The sequence below is a fragment of the Microtus oregoni genome, unplaced genomic scaffold, assembly GCF_018167655.1.
Source record: "Microtus oregoni isolate MIOR12 unplaced genomic scaffold, Mior012 000013F_ref0000133, whole genome shotgun sequence".
Classification (NCBI taxonomy): Eukaryota; Metazoa; Chordata; class Mammalia; order Rodentia; family Cricetidae; genus Microtus; species Microtus oregoni.
The window spans coordinates 29,331,403-29,350,592 of record NW_024543072.1 but is presented as its reverse complement, the minus strand read 5'-3'; the positions used below and the strand labels follow the sequence as shown (position 1 = coordinate 29,350,592).

Genomic DNA, 19,190 nt, shown 5'->3' with positions numbered 1-19,190 from the left:
AAACGTCAGGCTTTAGGTCACACAGAGAGGGGGCCCCGTACCCCAGTGATAAAGCCTACAGGATGAAAGCTGCCCACCTCAGCCTGCAACTGCTCATCCGTTCATCCTTCCATCCACGCAACCGGTCGTCTACCCACCCGCCCATTTGTTCCCTGAATGTTTCCTATGGCAACCCTACACCAGGTACACAGACACAGCAGTGACTGAGATGGACCTGGTGCTGTTTGTGGGGTGTGGAGGGAAAGGAAGTCTTAGGCGAAGGGAAGAGAAAAGGGACACAGGTCAGTAGGGGGCCCACACCCATTAATCAAGCCCTTTCCCCAGGCTGTGCCTTCCTGGAGCCTCTTGGTCATCACAGGTAGAAAATGAAACATAACAAGATCATTCTGGACTAATCAGCTCACCCAATACAATCAAAGCGGTCCTAAGAGAGTTCTAGGAAGATGTGACTATGGAGAACTAAGGAGACGAGAAGACGAGAAATATTTTGTGCCGTAGTTTACAGGTGTTGAGAATAAGAAAGGCATCATAAGCCGACGTGTGCACACAGCTTCTATAACCTGGAAAGGCAAAAGAACATTTTTTCTTCCCAGAAATTTCAGCAAGAAATACATTGATTGGGCTAGTGACCTCAGTTTTGGCCCACTAAAACTCAGACCAGACATCTTACTTACAGAGAGGCAAAATAAGAAATTGTAGAATTCTTGACGTCAGGTTTTGGTAATTTGTTACACCAGTAAAAGCCAACTGATATCCATAGAAAACAGTGTTCGTTTTCACCACTGCTACTGTGGTGTGTGCATGGTATTAGACTTAAAGTTCCTTGACATAAGGAAATCAAGGTGTCTAATTTACCATTGCCTTGCAGACTCGGAGAAAAGCACCTGCCTCTCACTAAACCTACAGATGGGTGGCACATTCCCTTTCCATGTGACCATTCCATCTAGTCCCCTGATTCTGCAAGTGCTCTTCTTCTGGGCGTTTCCCAGGTTTCTTCCTTCTAGCTGGCCGTCACGTCAGGTTCGTGAAACTGAGGCGGCAACCCGGCGTAGTGCAGGCTTTGGGCTGTAGAGAGCGAGCGCAGCTTAGGAGTTCGCTTCTTTAGAGTCTGAACGGGGCGGAGCCTCGAGGGCTGGGCTGCCTAGCGCGCAGGCGCCAGGCCAGGCTACTTGGGCTCTCGGGGGCGGACGAGGGCAGAGCAGCTCTTGTTGCGGCTTGGGTAGCAGCGAGTTCGGGCCGCCTTCCCACTTGCTTCGGTTCGGTCCTTGGGGATTTTTAGATCAGCCCCTGCAGCTTGTTGCCTCCGTGCACTCTCTCCGCTTCCAGGATGCCGGTGACCGAGAAGGACCTGGCGGAGGACGCGCCATGGAAGAAGATTCAGCAGAACACGTTCACGCGCTGGTGCAACGAGCACCTCAAGTGCGTGAATAAACGCATCGGGAACCTGCAGACCGACCTTAGCGACGGGTTACGGCTTATCGCGCTGCTGGAGGTACTCAGCCAGAAGCGCATGCACCACAAGTACCACCAGCGGCCCACCTTCCGACAGATGAAGCTGGAGAACGTGTCGGTGGCGCTGGAGTTCCTGGACCACGAAAGCATCAAACTCGTGTCCATTGGTGAGTGTTGTGGCCCGGCCCTGAGTTTGCAAAAATCGGGGTATCGGCAGAGCGCCCCACCGCGCATCGCTTCCCCGGGCCAGGTGTGGGCGCTGAGACGAGGGGGAGGTGGCCCTGGAATGAGATTCTAGGAACCTAGGCCTTTTCCACAGTGCCATCTGTGGGCTGGGACCTGGCGTGATTGCTAAGAACTTCCAGCCTCAGCTGCAGATTTGATTGTGGCACACCTTGGGATTGCTGGGGAAATCACCCTGATGGCTGAACCCTAGAGTCAAATACCAAACCCCAACTTCACGCTAGCCAGGTGCGCCCAGTGTGAACCGCCGCGGTCGAAAGGGCGTTGGCTTGGAGTCTGTGAGACCTAGGACGCGACAGTTTTCTGGCTTGGGATCTCTTCGCCTAGGTGGAGACCAGACCTGGGACCCTCCCCTCCCCTTCCAACGCCGGAATGGGTGTGGGCTCCAAGGGTGGGAGGGGGAATCAGGAGGGAATGTCCTCACTTCTCAGCTCTGTGTCAGCGTGGTGGGTCGCCTCAGGTTGAGATCATTTAGTGGTGAGAGTAATTAGTGTCTATAGAAGTTTAACTAAGGCTGACTGTGTGGCCACAACCTTCTAAGTTATCTCAGTACTTAATGTCCTGTGGACTGAGGTGTCATTAGGCCCATTTTACAGAAGAGGAGAGAAGTTTAGAGGGCTAGTTGGGTTCCCCAAGGTCCCCGTCCCCCCCCCCCCCCCACCGCAAGTATGGTCTAACTAAAAACTAAAGCAGGTGACAGCTAAGGTTTTTCTCTCCCCTGTCCCACCCCGTTCCCTGGGTCTTTCTGAGAAGGCGTTTGAGTCTGCCTTCTTTTCTACTGTCTCAGGGTGAGGATTAAGGTCTGTACTAGTTGAAAGTTTCTAAAGAGGTTTGTGAGTGTGGGAACAAAGGGGTTGAGTATGTGAGGACTCGTTCCTTGCCGGCTAGAGCATTTGTGTGTGTGTGTGTGTGTGTGTGTGTGTGTGAAGATTTTTGTGTATACGTGTGCAGAGGATGTGTGCACTTCACACTGTGAGTACATGGAGGGATTACTTAGGCTGGGCTTGTTTCCTCAGGAAACAAGGCCATTATAGTGACTCCAGTGACAGAGAGGAAGGTGGGTGTGGCATGTGGGACTTTCTCCAGGGGAAAAGGGTTCCCTCTAGACCGAACCTCCGCCCAGCCTCATGCTCGACTTTCCCCACACCTGTGCTGGCAGGTAGATCAGCTTCCTACTTCCTGGGTCCAAGAAGCTACAACACTTAGCAGGATCTCCCTCCCAGGCGCGGCTGCCCAGTGAAGGAAGCTGCCTGGGGTACTTGTCTTCTGGGGGCCCACTTCCCATACTGAGGAGGGGGGACCTCAGAATTGCACGGGAAGTTCTCTTTCCTGTAAGGAATAACTCTCAAGGCCTGCCTGCCTGAGCTCAATTTGCAACCATTCTGTTTTAAAATTCGTGCTTATTTAATTAACTCAACAAAGGAACTTAAATTAAACCAGGAGTTAAACATGACATAGAATCGCTTACGGAGAAACCATAGCACCAGAAAAAACATCAAGGACTGCCTAATTCACCGGCTGTTTACTCTTGGGCAGCTGCTTCCAGCATGGCTTCACAGCTGTGCTCCAAGATTGTGGGTCTCATTCTGGACTTGTTTGGTGGTCCCTTGCAGTTTTCTAGTTGGTCCTCATGATTTCCAGTCCTGAGCCTGTTGAGGCTTGAGCTCCCCTCCCCCTGTTGCTTAACATCCCACAGTTAGGGATCTCCCATTCATTTGATTCATCTGATATAGGTCTGTTACCCATGGCCAGCTTGTTTTGGTAGACCATCAAAAGTTGTGCTTTTTTTTTTTGGTTGTTGTTGTTCTTCTTCTTCTTTTTTTTTTCCCCTGCTAAAATATTTCTTAGATCATATTCCCTGAAGTGGTATTCCTAGGTTAGAGGGTGTGACCACATACACTCCTCTCTAGTTGCTTTCCAGAAAGATCTCTTAGCAAACAGGTTTTCTCTGAAGGCCTGCCCACCTTGCTAGAGGCCTATACTGCTGAGGGATGAGATGGAGCTAAAGGCATCTTTTGGCTGCCCCTAGGGATGTTGTAGGTAATGACTCGACCATAAAAAAATCATCTAGCTTGGACTTCCGTTTTCTTATTCACTGTTCATTTTATGTAGTCTTATGCGCACCATAGCACTTTTTATTAGGGCCACCCACTAGGTGTTACATTCTGATGACCACTGCCATTGAATATCCGGGATAACCAATTGAGAGTAATTAATTCCTTCTGATAGTGATCTTCCCAGGAGTCCCAGGAGGGTCAGTACTAGGGGCTGGGGTCTGTACTAGGATGCCACATGGTTGCTGTTGTTATTTTCATTGTTGTTAGTGTCCCTACTTAAAGATCGGAAACAGTGCGCTGGGCCCAGAATGCAGCTTTGCCAAGCTGTTGAATTTGAATTTTGAGTGAATTTCTTTCTAGTGTCAGGGATGAAAACAATACAGCTTGGGGCTGGAGAGATAGCTCAGCAATTAAGAATACTGGTTGCTCTTCCAGAGGTCCTGAGTTCAATTCCCAGCAGCCACATGGTGCCTCACAATCATCTATAATGGTATCTGATGCCCTCTTCTGTCATGCAGGCATACTTGCAAGTAGAACACTCATATACATACATTTTTTTTTTAAACAAAACAAAAAGACAACCCAGCCTCCCTGTCTGGACTAAGGGCTATTGTAGCCTACACTTTTCAGGTTCAGAGTGTCATCGGACAACTGAATACCCAAAGTTTGAACCATAGCCTCAGATGCAGTAGGGATCATGAGGCCCTTTATAAGTGACAGGATTAATCCTCTGGGCTATGATGAGGGCTCAGGAGTTAAATGTTGTGACTGTCAGGAGGTGAGTAGAGTCAGTTTGTGTTTTGTCTTAACGGTTGAGTCTGTTGAGGAATATCTGCTTTCTCCATTGGTGGCTTTTATTGCGTTTTCCTGTGCTCCAGGGGCTCATGTTTTACTCCATAACCAGGGAAGATTATTGGATGAATTCAGGGCATCATTGTATGCCTTGGCTAATTCCCCACAGTTTATTTACATTGTGGGAATCTTTAGAATCATGCCTGTAAGCCCAGCTGGAGACATAAGATGCTCAGCCACTGCCAGAGGACAGTGGCATACCTGCCAACAACTTCTGAAAGACAACCCCGGCTATTTATTTACTCACATTTGTGGTTCATCAGAAGTTGGTCCCACCCTAGGCTCTATCCCAAAATTGAAGGTTTTGTTTAGTTTCTTCTTAGGTCTGAGCAGTTTGTAGCAAAGCACAGCATGCTTAGTTATAGTTTTTGTAAGGAGTTGGCAGTTTTATTTACTCGTTTTCTCCATAAATCTTTCGGACTTTTGGACAGCCCAGCTAACTTTGGAAAGAAAAGAAGCCTCGAAGCCCAAGAATGACAATTGAGGCTGCTAGAAATTCGGGTAATATATTGTGGCTTGATCCTTTAGAAAAGGAATGCCTCCCTGCCTTTTTACAAGATGCAGCTGACCCTGATCCTTACCTGCGCAGGATCAGCCTAAGTATTAGTGAGTTCCCAGGACTTTGAATCTCTGAATGGTGGGTCACCTTGCCACCCAGCATCTTTTCCTTCTTCCCCTTTGTTCTGCCATCATTAATCTGATGTTCTACAGATAGTTCCCACTTTGTAGTTCTTCCTGAACTAGCTAGCAAAAGCCAGTGTGTTCTCTTGGACCAAGCAGTGTAAAAACCCAAAGAATACATATGTATTAAAATGTAATGTTTTGTTAGAATTGACATTCAGGGCCATTTGTAACAAGACAGCCACACATTACTGTGAGACAGAGCGTTAAGCACAAGAAGTCTTGGTTTAATTCTTACTTGCCACAAAGTAGCTGTTAAGAATTTCTATGCCTCTGTTGTCTAATTGCTGAAATAGAAATAATAAATACCGCCTTAAATGTTGTTACAAAGATTAAACAAGGTAATATTTTTAAAAGTACCTGGAACAGGGGCTGCAGAGTTGGCTCAGTAATCAGAGCACTTAATGCTTTTGCAAAAGACCTGAGTTCAATTCCCAGCACCCACATGGTGTGGTGCATGACCTTCTGTAAATCCAGGTCCAGGGAATATTATGCCCTCTCCTGAACACCATGGGCACCAGGCGTGCACATTCATACAGGCGAAACACTCATGCACATAACATAATTAGATAAAACATTTTAGGTGGCTGGAGCGGTTTAGGGCGCATCGTAAGTGCTGTTAGTGCCTGTTAACTAAACTAGGTACTGTTGGATGGTCTCAAGTCAGGCTGGAAGGGTTGCAGGCTGAAAAGAAGCTCAAAGTCAGCACCACTCTGGGAGGCCAGCTCGATTGGCCAGAGTTGCTCCTACTTGCTAAAATAGTGCGGAGCTGCCTGGAGGGTGTCTGCTCCTGGGAAGGGGATGACCCTGGTGTGTTCTGGCTGCCCCCAGAGTCCATTCACACTTGCTTTGTTTCTGAGCTGGACAGGAGCTCCAGGCGCCTGTCATTCCAACCTCCCACCCAGTTCAGGAATCTCTGGGCCAAATCACTTCCAGATGGTGGCTGGGTCTCTGCTGAGCTCGAGCAGCCAGCATGCCAGCCAGCCTTCATTCTTGGTTCTTGGAGAGTCTGTGGAAAGGAGGGCTTTTATTTGGAGCCAAGTATGTCTTTCGGCATTCCCACCCACAAGTCCAGGTTCTGCCCTGTAAGTAGGCATCACGAAGTAGACTGTTCTTTGATTGAGGGTGACGACCTTGCATTTGGGACAGCAAAGGTTCAGAACCCAAGCTTTTAGGCAGTAGTCAGGGATTTTAGACATCCTGTTTGTTTGTTTGTTTGTTTGTGATAGGGTTGCTTTCTCTGTGTAGTCTCCTCTCTCCTGGAACTCTCTCTTGTAGACCAGGGCAGCTTTAAACTCAAGAGATCCACCTACTTCTGTCTCCTGAGTGCTGGGATTAAAGCATGCACCACCATGCCTTTTCATCTTGCTTTCTGGCTACATAGGACCGGCGTGCCCTAGGCCTGCTAATCCAGGCATGAACCTAAAACTTGGATTATGATGCTCACTCTGCCCCACAATACCGTGATGTGTGTTGCTTTAATTTTTCTAAGCCTTGGCTTCTCCATCTGCAAAATGAAAATAGGGTGACAGAGAACTATATTTTTGATTAGGCTGGGACTTTAACTCAATTGGTAGAATTCTTGCCTAGGATGTGCCAAGCCCGGAGTTTGGACCCTAGAACTGAATGAACCTATAATGGTGGCGCACATCTGTGGGAAGTAGAGGCAAGAAGATCAGAAATTTGAGGTCATCTTCAGCTGTGTAGCAAATTTCAGCTTACTCTGGGCTACATAGACCCTGGCATACACACACATAAGTTGTAGCACAATGATGTTGACATGTTCATTATTAATATTGTTCTTTTTTGTTTGTTTAAAGCAGAGTCTTAATGTGGTCTTAGAATTCCAAATATTCTTGCCTCTTCTTTCCAATATTGGAATCCATCCAGGGCCTTTTGCATGCTACAGACAAGTGCTCTACCATCAAGCTACAGCCTTAGTTTTTTTTTTTTCTTCATCTACCCAAGTCCCTGTCTTATTATTCTATTTTTAACTTTACTTTTAATTCTAAGGAACTGGGTCTGTGTTAAACCCACCTACCATAAATTTAACTGGTTAAGCCAGATAGAATGAGCCATTTCAACCTAAATGGTTACAGTTCCTACATTAATGATAATTGCAGTTGTTCATCCATGCCATGCTAGTTGATGTCAGCCTCTGCATTGTTGCTGTGGCTAGTTACTTATTGAACGTGGCAATGAGCCCTGAGTACACTCAGGTCTATCATGGAATGAACAATAACATGTCTTCAGAGGCTTTGAGGTGGCTGCCTTGCTTTTCATGAGAAACTCAGCCCACGTCCTAGGGAGAGCTTTTCCTGGGAAAGATGATTCAAAAACCAGGTTGTTCTCTGTAGGCTATAATACCAAAATGGTGTGGATTGCTGTACTGGAGATGATAAAGAAGGGACCTGCTGACTGTGTGAATTATATTCCTTGGTGTAACAATTGGAGCTGGGGGGATTTAAAAAAAAAAAAAAACCCTCCCACCTATTCAATATGTTTTGTTTGATTGTTTTTGTTTGAGATAAATGGCCCAGGATGGCCTCAGCCTTCCTAAGTGCTGAAATTACAGACGCACAGCCACCAGAAGCCTTGTGCTAGGAGCCTTCTTTCATTTGCCTTCAGTGTGTTTCTTTGATCAATGATAGTTACTATTATCTCTTCTACAAACTTGTCATGAAGTAATTGGATGGGATTTTTACTTCACCTATTGTCTTATGGCAACATTTACCACAGAACAGTTGCCGCGATTCATCCTCTTTCAGCCAGTCCCCATACTGTAGACTTGCCATGGCCGAATGCTTTTGTACTGTAAGCAAACACATAGATCGGCTCTTGACCTCGTCAGTACTGGTGGTGACACAGAACTGTGCTGAGGGCTGCTGACTGCTGCTCCCCTCCCATCAGAACCTGGTTTTTCTGAGTAGTTCAGGTTGGCAAGACATCAATATCGTACTGTTTCCTTGTCTATTCTTGGTACCAGCTCTGCCTCCCGATGTTGCTGTGTGTGTGCGCTCAATGTTGAGGTGTGTCCCACTCAGCCTCTACTCTAACATCACGTGTTTTTTCATGCCTTCTGTCTGCTATGCATTGGTCTGTCCAGTTCTTATTCTAATCACCATTGCAAGTTCTGTAATGCTTTCTTTTATTTCTGAGATAGGGTCTCACTTTACAGTGCAGACCATCCTCAAGTCTGTGATCAGCTTGCCTCCACCTTCTGGGTGTTTTATCTTTGCATTTTATAGGTACAAAAACTAAGGCTGAGATCCACAGCCCTTTATTAGTCAGGTATGATACAGGCTGTACCTGTCTGTCATTTATGTCTGACTGGAGGCCGGAGGGCCCCTTGTTCCTCAGTATGGCTATGAATGTGGCTTAGTACAAAACTTACTTAAAATATTAGGTGCAGATTTTCCTTTTCTTTTGTAACTCAATCCTTTGGTTCTGGAATATATATGCAATCCAGTTTTATGGTTCTGGAGTATGTCTGTAACTCAGTTCTGTGGTTCTGGAGTATTTAGATGACTGTGTCCTGTTCTTATCTCAGAAGGCTGGACTGACCTGTGAGAGTGAAGTATTCTCTTGTCAATCAGGCTGAGCATTTGGTCAAGTAAAATAGGTCTATTGTAGAAAGAGGTTGCGGAAGAGAATTTTCTTCCGCGGTGGTGGTTGGTTTATTTCTTGTTTTTTTTGTTTTTTTTTTTTTTTGCTTCAGATTTTACTCATTTGTAACATTAAATTTTCTTGCTACAACCTGGGCCTGATGACACAATCCTCACCTGTTCGGGAGCTGACAAAAGAGGTTCACAAATTTAAGGCCAGCTTAGGCGACTTAGTGGGATTCTGTCTCAAAGTGAAAGTGGTAAAAATCAAAGGAGGGGTGGTGTCCATGGGGGTATAGTTGAGTGAGAAAATGTTTATCTGGAGTGTGTGAGGCCTGGGTTCAATCCTACTATTGGAAGGAGGGAGAGAGAGAAATAAATTTCCTAACGCGCTCCAGAACTCTTGGGCCCATTTACTTTACCTGTTTCAACACCAGGAGCATTGATTGTGTGTGGAGGGGGCTTTCTGCAGTAGCTTTAGACTTTTTCGTGATTGCTTTGCCTTTGGTTCCCAGTGGGGAACAACAAAAGCTCATTTGCTTTGCGGGGTCTGCTTGGGGTCCTGTGCTGTGAGGCCTGGAAGCCAGAGGGGAAGGAAATATCCCAGGAATTCCTCGTGGCTTCCATCCACCATAAAGCAGGTGTGGACTGGGGTGTGTGTGGGGTGGGGTGGGGCGTGGGGTTGGGATGTGAGAGCTGGCCTATCATGAGAGCATTGGTGACAGTGGACATTGGCCCAGCTGTGCTGTCGGAAACGACCTGTCCTACATCCCTTCTGCTACCTTTAAACATTAACCAGGCTGTTCCGAGGAGTGCAGGGTTCCTTTCTGCTCAGGTCTGGCAATGATCCTTTGTTTGGCTCTGGCATATCTTGCCTGCAGTTCCACCAAGTGACTTTCTGTTCGTTTTTCAGCTGGCCTCAGGCTGGCCACCAGCAGGAAGGAAGCTGTGTGCTTGAAGCTGAGCTTGTGTTGCCCACGGCCTTCGCTCCTCAGAGAGGCTGGTCTGAGGGCCCATTTAGGGCTCAGCCTCCTGAGCACTTCAGGCCTGGCTTGTTGAAAGCCCTGGGTGTTTTAACACAGCACTCCTGTTCTCTATATCTAAGGCCCTTTATGCTGGCATGAATTCCTTTCCTCATGGAGATTTGAAGCTCTTTTGACTAACTGGCTCGGTCACCTTACTGGGTATTTTCATAAGGATTTCGCCATGCCAGACAACTTTTCTGGAATTTCCTTTCCAATAGAAAGACAACCAGTGAGGCTGCAATTATTTGGAACTTAGCTTGGAATGTTGGCAACCTCACAATATAGGGAAAACGGGAGGGGATTTGTGGCAGGGACAATGTAAATTTGCTGTGACACATAAATTGAGATTTTAAGATGAAAAAAAAAAAGCGGTTGGCTTTCCTTCCCCAAAGAAGAAACGGTCCTTGTCTCCACCTTGTGCTGACTGCGACTGAAGGACCGGCAGGCCTCCGTTGCAAGCAGGGGTAGTAAAGGTTTCTAGTGGCTAAAATCGGGTCCCTTTCTGCCCCCGAGAAGCCATCTCTCGAGGAAACAGTTTGCCTTTTATCATGTTGGTACCATAATTCATATGTGACTCATTCTCACTTCCTTGCATGTTCCTGAAGGGACGTAACAGATTCAAAGAAAACAAGAATGATTCAGCATTCCACAGTCTGTCAGGCACTCTCTGGAGTCTAAGAATAAGTGACAGAGTCATTGGTTATAAGGTGGCTAGAAATGGGGACAGATGTTGTTCCTCTGGGTGGGTACCTTAGGGACCACAACTCTAAAACCTTTATTTTATTTTATTTTTGAGACGGGGTTACATATATCCCCAGGCTGGCCTTAAAGTTGGTGTGTAAAGGTTGGTGTGTAACCAAGTATGACCTTGAACTTCTGATGTGCCGCCACACCTGTTTTATTCCATGCCAGGGATCAAACACAAGACTTCTTGCTTGCTGGGAAAGCACTCTAGAACTGAATTCCTAGACTTAGCAGGTCCCTTAACTGAGCAGAGCTCTCTCTGGGTTCTGTTCACACAACTCCTTAGAAAGAAGTGGAAACTTAGTGAAAGATCTGGGCTGTTCGGGTCCTCCAGAGGCAGAACCCAGAAAGTGTCCTGAGTAGAGGGGCGAAGTGGATCCTGGTTTAGAAGCAACTGTAGGTGGCTTGTCACGTTCCTCAGCAGCTGAAGATGGCTAGCTGACACCTGGGACTGTTCTGGAAGGATCTAGGTGTTAGCCTTCCGTTTCCTGCAGTTGCCTCTCTCAACACAGTCCTTTCTGTGTCTCTTTTATGTGCTCTCCTTTCTTGATATCCAAGGGCAGTCACTTAGCTGGAGGTCCTTGCCCTGGCCTTAGGACCCATACCCCACCCTCACATTTGACTTGGTCTCCTCTGCTGTGGATCATAATTGTTCTAAAAGCAAGGGCTGTGTCTTGTTTACCTGTGTCCCTGAGCTTGGCACTTAGTAGGGATTTAAGAGAGAACTTACTGAATAAACAGTCTCTAGCACAGCGAATTGAATAATAAGCCCAGTGCACTGACTTGCTTGCAGTGTGCTTGTTTTGGGCAGATTTCAGGATATTTGTTTTTTGCATCTTTTTAAAGTGGGGATGATGGGTGTCCCCGCAAAACAACTAGTTTTTGGATCTGCGATGCAGAACTCAATTCAGCCCTTCATACTTACCGTTTCAACACTGACAGTTGGTCATCAGCTACTAGAAAGCAAGGTTTCCCAAGTTGCTATGTAAAGCTCCGACAATGAATTTAATAGTAAGCCACCAAGGATCAGATCCATCAGATGTAAAGAACGCATGTTGAGTGTTAAGTACCAGAACTTGTTATAAAGGCTTCTCAACCATAGCTACAGAAACTAAATTGCAACTTTAAGAGGTAGTTATTGTTATAATGTCCTTATACAGAAAAGGGATCTGAGGCAAACCCAGCTTGGCTAGTGAGGGTGTGGCTGTTTAAGTTTTTTGATCTTTTTTAAATTATTTATTTTCATTTTATGTGCATTGGTGTTTTGCCTGCATGTGTGTTTGTGTGAGGGTGTCAGATCCCTTGCACAATTGCTAACTGCTATATGGATGCTGGGAATTGAACCTGGATCCTCTGGAAGAGTAGCCAGTGCTGTTGACCACTGAGCCACAGATCCAACCTCAAGGTTTTAATCTTTTTTTTTATATTTATTTATTATGTATACAATATTCTGTCTCTGTATATGCCTACAGGCCAGAAGAGGGCACCAGACCTCATTACAGATGGTTGTGAGCCACCATGTGGTTGCTGGGAATTGAACTCAGGACCTTTGGAAGAGCAGGCAATGCTCTTAACCTCTGAGCCATCTCTCCAGCCCCCTCAAGGTTTTAATCTTGTAAACTATGTTTTGAAATCTACTTCTAATGCATTTTTTCCTCTTATTAAAAAAGTCAGATTTGTAGGCTGGTGAGATGGCTTAGATTAAAGTGTTTGCCACCGTGCATAAATACCTGAGTTCAGTTCCTGGGACCCACATGTTGGAAGGACAGGGAAAACCTGAAAATTGCCCTCTAACTTCTTCCACATATTTGGTGCATGTGCGCGTGCGCACACACACACACACACACACACACACAAACACACCAATAGATATATAAATAAATGTCATTTTTAAATTTACATTTGTAATTATTTACTTTGCCAAAAAAAGAAAAAAAAACAAGAACATTGAAAAAGCATGGATCTCATCTTTAAAGAACTTCAGTGAATTTTTTTATTTCCTTTCAGGGAATTTGGCTTACTGTTTCCTTTTAGTTGTAATGGGGGAAAGAGAGATGCATTTTTTCAGAAAAGACTGTAGACTGGAACTTCTCATGCGGTCATTTGGTCACACTGGTATTTATACCAAGATTCACCTTTGAGTTTTAACTGTGCTTGGAGCAGCATTAAAATTGAAAGTCTTATTTGCCTCTTATTATGGTTTGGAAGTCTCCATTGGTTCAGAAATATGTTTTGGTCAGGGGTGTTCCAGCTACTTCCTGTGGCTTAAAAGCTTTAGGACCAACTTGTATGGGGAGTGCCAAGGTCTGCTAATAACAGTTATTATGTTTGGTAACTGTTGCGAATTTTGGCTCATGTTTGGCTGCCTACTAGAGAAACTCAGTTTAGTTTTTAGATGCTCAGCTACATCGACAGTTTAAAATGTGTTTCAGAAGTCCCCTGACAGGGGAGTTGGACAGCCTGGTTTCTTCTTGCCTTTCTAGGGTCTTGTAGAGGTTTGAAAAATCACTTCGTGCTCTTAGGGAGGAATTGTCTTCCCAGTACTTCACAAGGACACCAGACCAACAGAATATCCTTTCCATTTCCTGTGAGGCAAAGGAGATGGAATGAAAGCCACTTCTAATACAAACACTCTCCAAGTGCTTAGAACTGTGGGTCAGAAAGACCCTGTTCATTCCTTGGGAGTCGTTTCTGGAGTGTTCTGATAGGAGGAGGTACTTTGACCTGTCCTGGAGTGAAGTCTTCTTGTACCCCTCCCCCCACTGGTGAGAGTCACCTCAGGCTAGAGGAAGAAGTGATCTCTTTATCAAGAGTGGGTTGAGGTGGTTTGAACCTTGGCCAGGAATTGGTCAAATCTAAGACTGGGACTTCTTGCAAGAGAAGAGGTCACTAAGTTTTTGATCAGCCATTGGGTGGGTCCATTTAGGTTAATGGTATTTTCTGGCCTTCTCGACCACCTGGTTAGAAAGATAGCAAGCATGATGATGCTCTTTGGTTTCTCTAGACAGGGTTTCTCTGTGTAGCCTTGGCTGTCCTGGAACTCTGTAGACCAACCTGGCCTCAAACTCAAGAGATCCCCAGACAGGTGCTGGAACAGTAGATGGGAGCTCACATTTTTTTTTTTCTGTAAGTAGGAGGTAGAAAGAGGTAACTGAGAATAGTTTAGCTTTTAAAATCTCAAAGCTCAAAAGAAAAAGCAAATAAAAAAGGAAAAAAGAAAAAACAAAGTTCACCCCCAGGTCACATCACCTAACCCTTCCCAAACAGTCCCACCAACTGAGAACTAAATATTGAAATATATGGGCCTATGTGGGCCATTCTCATTCAAACTACCACAGTTTATCATTTTCTTTTTTAAATTTATTCTCCCTACTGACTTCTTTCTTCCATAAATTTATTCTTTTTGTCATTTGCAACGTTTTTCCCTCCCATTTTTCTTTTTTTATTTAAAACATTTTATTGAGCCGGGCTGTGGTGGCACACACCTTTAATCCCAGCACTTGGGAGGCAGAGATGGTGGATCTCTGTGAGTTTGAGGCTAGCCTGGTATACAAGAGCTAGCTCCAGGACAGGCCCCAAAGCCCCAGAGAAACCACATCTCGAAAAACCAAAACATCTGTGTGTGTGTGTGTGTGTGTGTGTGTGTGAGAGAGAGAGAGAGAGAGAGAGAGAGAGAGACAGAGACAGAGACAGAGACATACAGAGAGAGAGACAGAGAGAGAGAGAGAGAGAGAGAGAGAAGCAGAGGGAGAGACCTCATGTGTACAGGTCTGAAAATTACTCTGGGGAGTGGTTTTCTTCTTTCCACCATGTGGGTTTCAGAGAAGAAACTTGGGTCAACATCAGGCTTGGCAGTAAATATCTTTGGTTGCTGAGACATCTTGCCAGCCCTCTTTGATTTGTTTTTTTTTTTTTAAAGTGTATTTTTTGGGGTGTGTGTGTGTGTGTGTGTGTGTGTGTGTAAGTGCATGATGAGGGGGTCAGGTGTACATTGCTACATCCCATGTGTAGAAATCAGAGGACAGCTTATGGGTGTTGTTCTTTCCTTCTATAATGTAGGTCCTAGGGACTGAATTCAGTTGCCAGGTTTGCACAGGCAAGTTTACCTGCTAAACGATCTCACACCTTTTTTGTTGCTGTTTTTGGTTTTCGAGACAGGGTTTCTCTATAGACCAGATTGGCCTCAAACTCACAGAGATCTGCCTGCCTCTGTCTCACAAGTGCTGGGATTAAGGGCCTGAGCCACCATACTTGATGTGCGCTCTCTCTCTCTCTCTCTCTCTCTCTCTCTCTCTCTCTTTTATTCTGTGTGTATGTGTTCATGTTCACGTGTGGGTGTGCTTGCTTGTCATGTTGGGTGGGTAGGGCAGTTTTTTTTTTTCATGGGTGCTGGGGATTGAATCTGATCTTCATTTCTGAGTGGCAAGCAGTTTACTGAGCCTTTTCCCCAGCTCATCTCTTTCTTTTTTTGGTTTTGCCTTCTCTGTATAAGAGATGGCCTGTGAAAGAATTGTGATAGCCTGAAGCTTTTTGTTTACTCTGGCCACAGGAAGCTGTTTCTCTCTGCTCTCCAGACAGGCATGGTGATTTGTAATCCCAGCTGCTGCTGAGGCTCAGGGTTGTTTGAACACAGGAGTTTGAAACCAGCCTGGGCCAAATAGAGAGACTCTACCCAAAAAGGGGCTGGGGGGGGGGGTGGTGGTGGTTTGCATTTGAGAGTCTGGAGTAGGTGAATTCACAGCCAGCCTGAGCTTCAAAGGGAACAACAAAACCTGCAAATATTCTCCCTCACAGTCCTCTTGCTGTGTCTGGGGCCTAGCTTGTGTTCAGGAAATGACAACTGGTGCCGTCGCGTCCTTAGCACTGGCCCCACTCAACCTGGGGAAAATAAGTCTTTCTGCTAATGTCGCAGGTACAGCCCCTGCTTATCTTTTCAGTATTTAGTGGGAATGACGACGTGTAGGAAACTGGGAAGACAAGGCGTTTTCAGGGTTAATCCTTGCTGGCACCGACTACCCTGCAAGCTTTCAGAAATCTGGAGCAAAAGAGCAAAGCGTGCTGGCTGCTTCCACCCATCCCCTGAAGACTAGCGGTCCCCGCCTTGGCCCTGAGCATCTCTCTCTCCCCTCTAATCCAGGCCCTTGACATCTGGAACACTGTAAGGCTGCAACACCTGCAGCACTTTCACTGTCCTGGGTATGGCCTTAATCCCAGCATGATCCAACCCTGTGTGATGAGGCTTGTGATAGTATTTTTACAGTAGTTCTTGGGAACCACACTGGACATCAATGTTGCTGAGCCAGGATGGGTTTTAGGAAGCTGCTTTCTAATGCAAGAGTAGATCTGGGAAACCATAGCAGAGTTCTCGGTTCTCAGCAGCTGCACCAGCCTTCCCACTCCCAGGCTAAAGGGCTATGTGTGGATCCTCCACAGCCTACCTGCTTCCTCCATTTGCTGGCTGATCTCATGATCAGGTTAGACTTCTGTCTGATAGGGCAGCGTTAATAACTGTCATTTTCTTTCCCGTGACCAGGGAACATCCAGCCCCTTTCCCAAAGGTAGAGTTGGTGAAGGCTCTTGAGTGATCGAGGCAGAACTCCAGTTTAACCACAGGAAGGCATGAGTCAACCCAGGTGCTTTTTCCATGGGATGGGGCAAAAATGCAAACCCTTGCACAATGGCTCTTGTTTCTCCAGCTCCGGCAGTTCAGTGTTATCAATCTGATCTGCAGGTGTCTAGCCCAGACTTAGTCTAGCTCTTATTTCCAGGTCTGTCTCTCTGGTCCTTAGGACCTCCTTCTCTAAACTCAACTTCTGCATCTGTAAAAATGGAAGAACCAAATGAGGCCTGCATCTCCTGGTTTTACATCCTATGGCTGTCTCTAGTTCATTTTTCACTCAATTTTATTTCTCCCTCCCCCTGCAGTTGACTCACTTTTACAACAGATGTAATTGAAAAGGAGACTTTGTGTCACTATCATAATGGAAAAGCAGCATCACTAAGTAAACGGAAGGTAACCATAAATAAATCCAAAACACTGTTCTAAAGTCCCTGCCGGCAGGCAGCTCGCCTGTGCTCAGCATGAGGGGAAATGAGCAGGAGATGAGCAGTGTGGAAAGTAACCAGCACCACACTCAGGCTAAGCCTTTCTCCCAACCAGCTGATGGAGGGCAGGAACTGTGGAGAGAACCACATCCCTGTGATGCACAGGGGCTGGTAGACACCGGCTCCGATTAGTAATGTCCAGTGGTTCCCTCCGTAGCTGTGGTTTGCCTTTCTGTGATTTGTGACCCACAGAAATAATGAGTAAGTTTTAAATTATACCCTGTTCGGAGTATAGTGGTAGATTCTCACACCACCCCACTCTTTCCTCCCTCAGCAGACCTCCTTCAGCTGTCCGGAGGGTCTACGTCCCACATGTTTCCCCTAAGTCAGTTTTACAAATGTAATGTGGACCCAAGAAAGCAAATTGAGGGATATTTTTACTGTGATAGTTTATTAACTTTTACTTACATGTTGTCTTAGTTTGGGGTTTTACTGCTGTAAAGATGACCATGGCAACTGCAACTCTCCTTCTTCTTCTTCTTCTTCTTCTTCTGCTTCTTCTTCTTCTGCTTCTTCTTCTTCTGCTTCTTCTTCTTCTGCTTCTTCTGCTTCTGCTTCTGCTTCTTCTGCTTCTTTCTTCTTCCTTCTTCTTTCCTCTTTCTTTTCTTTTTCTTCTTTCTTCTTGGTTTTCAACACAAGATTTCTCTGTGCAGCAGCCTTAGCTGTCCTAGAACTAGCTATGTAGATCAGGCTAGCCTTGAACTCACTCACAGAGATCCACCTGCCTCTGCCTCCCAAGTGCTGGGATTAAAGGTGTGTGCCACCACCACCCAACTCTTATATGGCATGGATCATGGCAACTCTTATAAAGGAAAACATTTAATTGAGGTGGCTCACACTTTCAGAGGTTCAGTCCATTATTGTCATGGTGGGACATGGCGACATATAAGCAGACATGGTGCTGCAGGAATAGCTGAGAGTCCTACATCTTGAAGGCAACAGGAAGTCAACTGAGACACTGGGTGGTATCCTGAGCATAGGGAACCTCAAAGCCCACCCGAACAGTGACACACTTCCTCCAACAAGGTCAAACCCACTCCAGCAAAGCCATACCTCCTGATAGTGCCGCCGCTCCTATGGGATTATGGGGGACATTTACATTCATACTACCACTCATGTGTAATACAATACATATATGTTCATGGGAATGACCACCACCAAAACTTGTGATTGCCAGGGGTGTATGTGTGCTTTAACTGGTGCACATAGTCCTGGGTTTATACCTGGATATGGTAGTGCATGTGTAAATCTTAACACTGGGGAGACAGGAGCAGGTGGATCTCTGAGAGTTTGAGGGCAGCCTGGTCTACATAGCTAGTTCTAGACTAGCCAAGGCTACACAGTGAGATCCTGTCTCCAAAACAAACCAAAAAGGGATGTGCAGAGACTTTTGATTCTCATGGATTCTTCAGTTGAGTGGTAATTGTGTTGTGCTGTTCCTTTCCTGCTCCTTGTGTCCGTGTGTTTGTCTGGACCATTTCTCTTTCAAAAAGACTGGGAGTGTAGCTCAGTGGTAGAGTAGTAGCCTAGCGTGTCCGAAGTCCTAGATTTGAGCTCCAACACTAAAACAGGTAAAAGCATAACTGGCTGACACAAAGCAGCAGTTCTAGCTCTGAGGTTTGGGAAACTCACTTGAGCCCCCTCAGAAGTTTGATCCAGACCAGGCAACGTAACAAGACTCTTAAAAAGGATTGCTATAGTGCATTTCTCTATTTAACCATGGAAAGGAGAAAAATACCTTGTGTTTATTATTCTGTTTGGTTGCCTTGCATACAGGTTTGAGCCCAGCTGTAATAAGAGGAATAGATCATCCTCAAGATGTTCAGATATGATATGAAGACAAAAGACATTGATGCTTAGTAGGAGCCTTCCTCATAGATGTGTTGAAAGACCTGAGCTAATTAATTTAGAGTGTAAGGCCCTCCCATTGCTTGTGAACAACAGCAGCTTGAGATTCCCAAAGACACAGAACTCCAGAAGCTTGCCTCCAGGAGCTTCCAGTCAATAGCTCTTTTGTCCGAGAGAAGGTGTTTCTCAAGGTAATTCCAAAGAGTTGCTGAAATATTTGTACTGTGTCTAAAAGTAGGTAAAAGTCCAGAGTAGGGGATGATTTGTCGGTGGAATGAATGTTAGGGAGAATTGCACTCTGGGAAAACCTTTGCACTGGCCAGACTCATTTTGTTAGTCCCCAACTATGGGACTGCGTACTGGTCTTTCTAAGTTAAAAAGTTAAAACGAACAAAAAAACCCCAGTGTTATTGCGTATAATTCAGATATATTAAGGGTATTTTTGCAGTCATCTACACTCCCACCCTCAGATACACACACCTTCACATAGGAGAGTATCATTATCATTATGAAGACAGAATATACCTGTATACCTCTGCCTTCAAAGTTTCTTTGAACTTTGACCTGGATCTTGACAT

The 19,190-nt window shown here is 45.7% G+C and overlaps 1 protein-coding gene across 3 annotated transcripts in view; it reads left to right on the top strand.

Annotated features, from left to right (window-relative positions):
• Positions 1 to 1,170: 1,170 nt before the first annotated feature.
• Flnb (filamin B) overlaps positions 1,171 to 19,190 on the top strand; it is a 142,633-nt gene continuing 124,613 nt past the window's right edge. For all 3 annotated transcript variants that reach the window (XM_041662691.1, XM_041662690.1, XM_041662689.1), the window contains exon 1: positions 1,171 to 1,619. In XM_041662691.1, the coding sequence (XP_041518625.1) occupies positions 1,328 to 1,619 (292 nt within the window). In that variant the 5' untranslated portion in view covers positions 1,171 to 1,327. The remainder of the gene's footprint in view (positions 1,620 to 19,190) is intronic.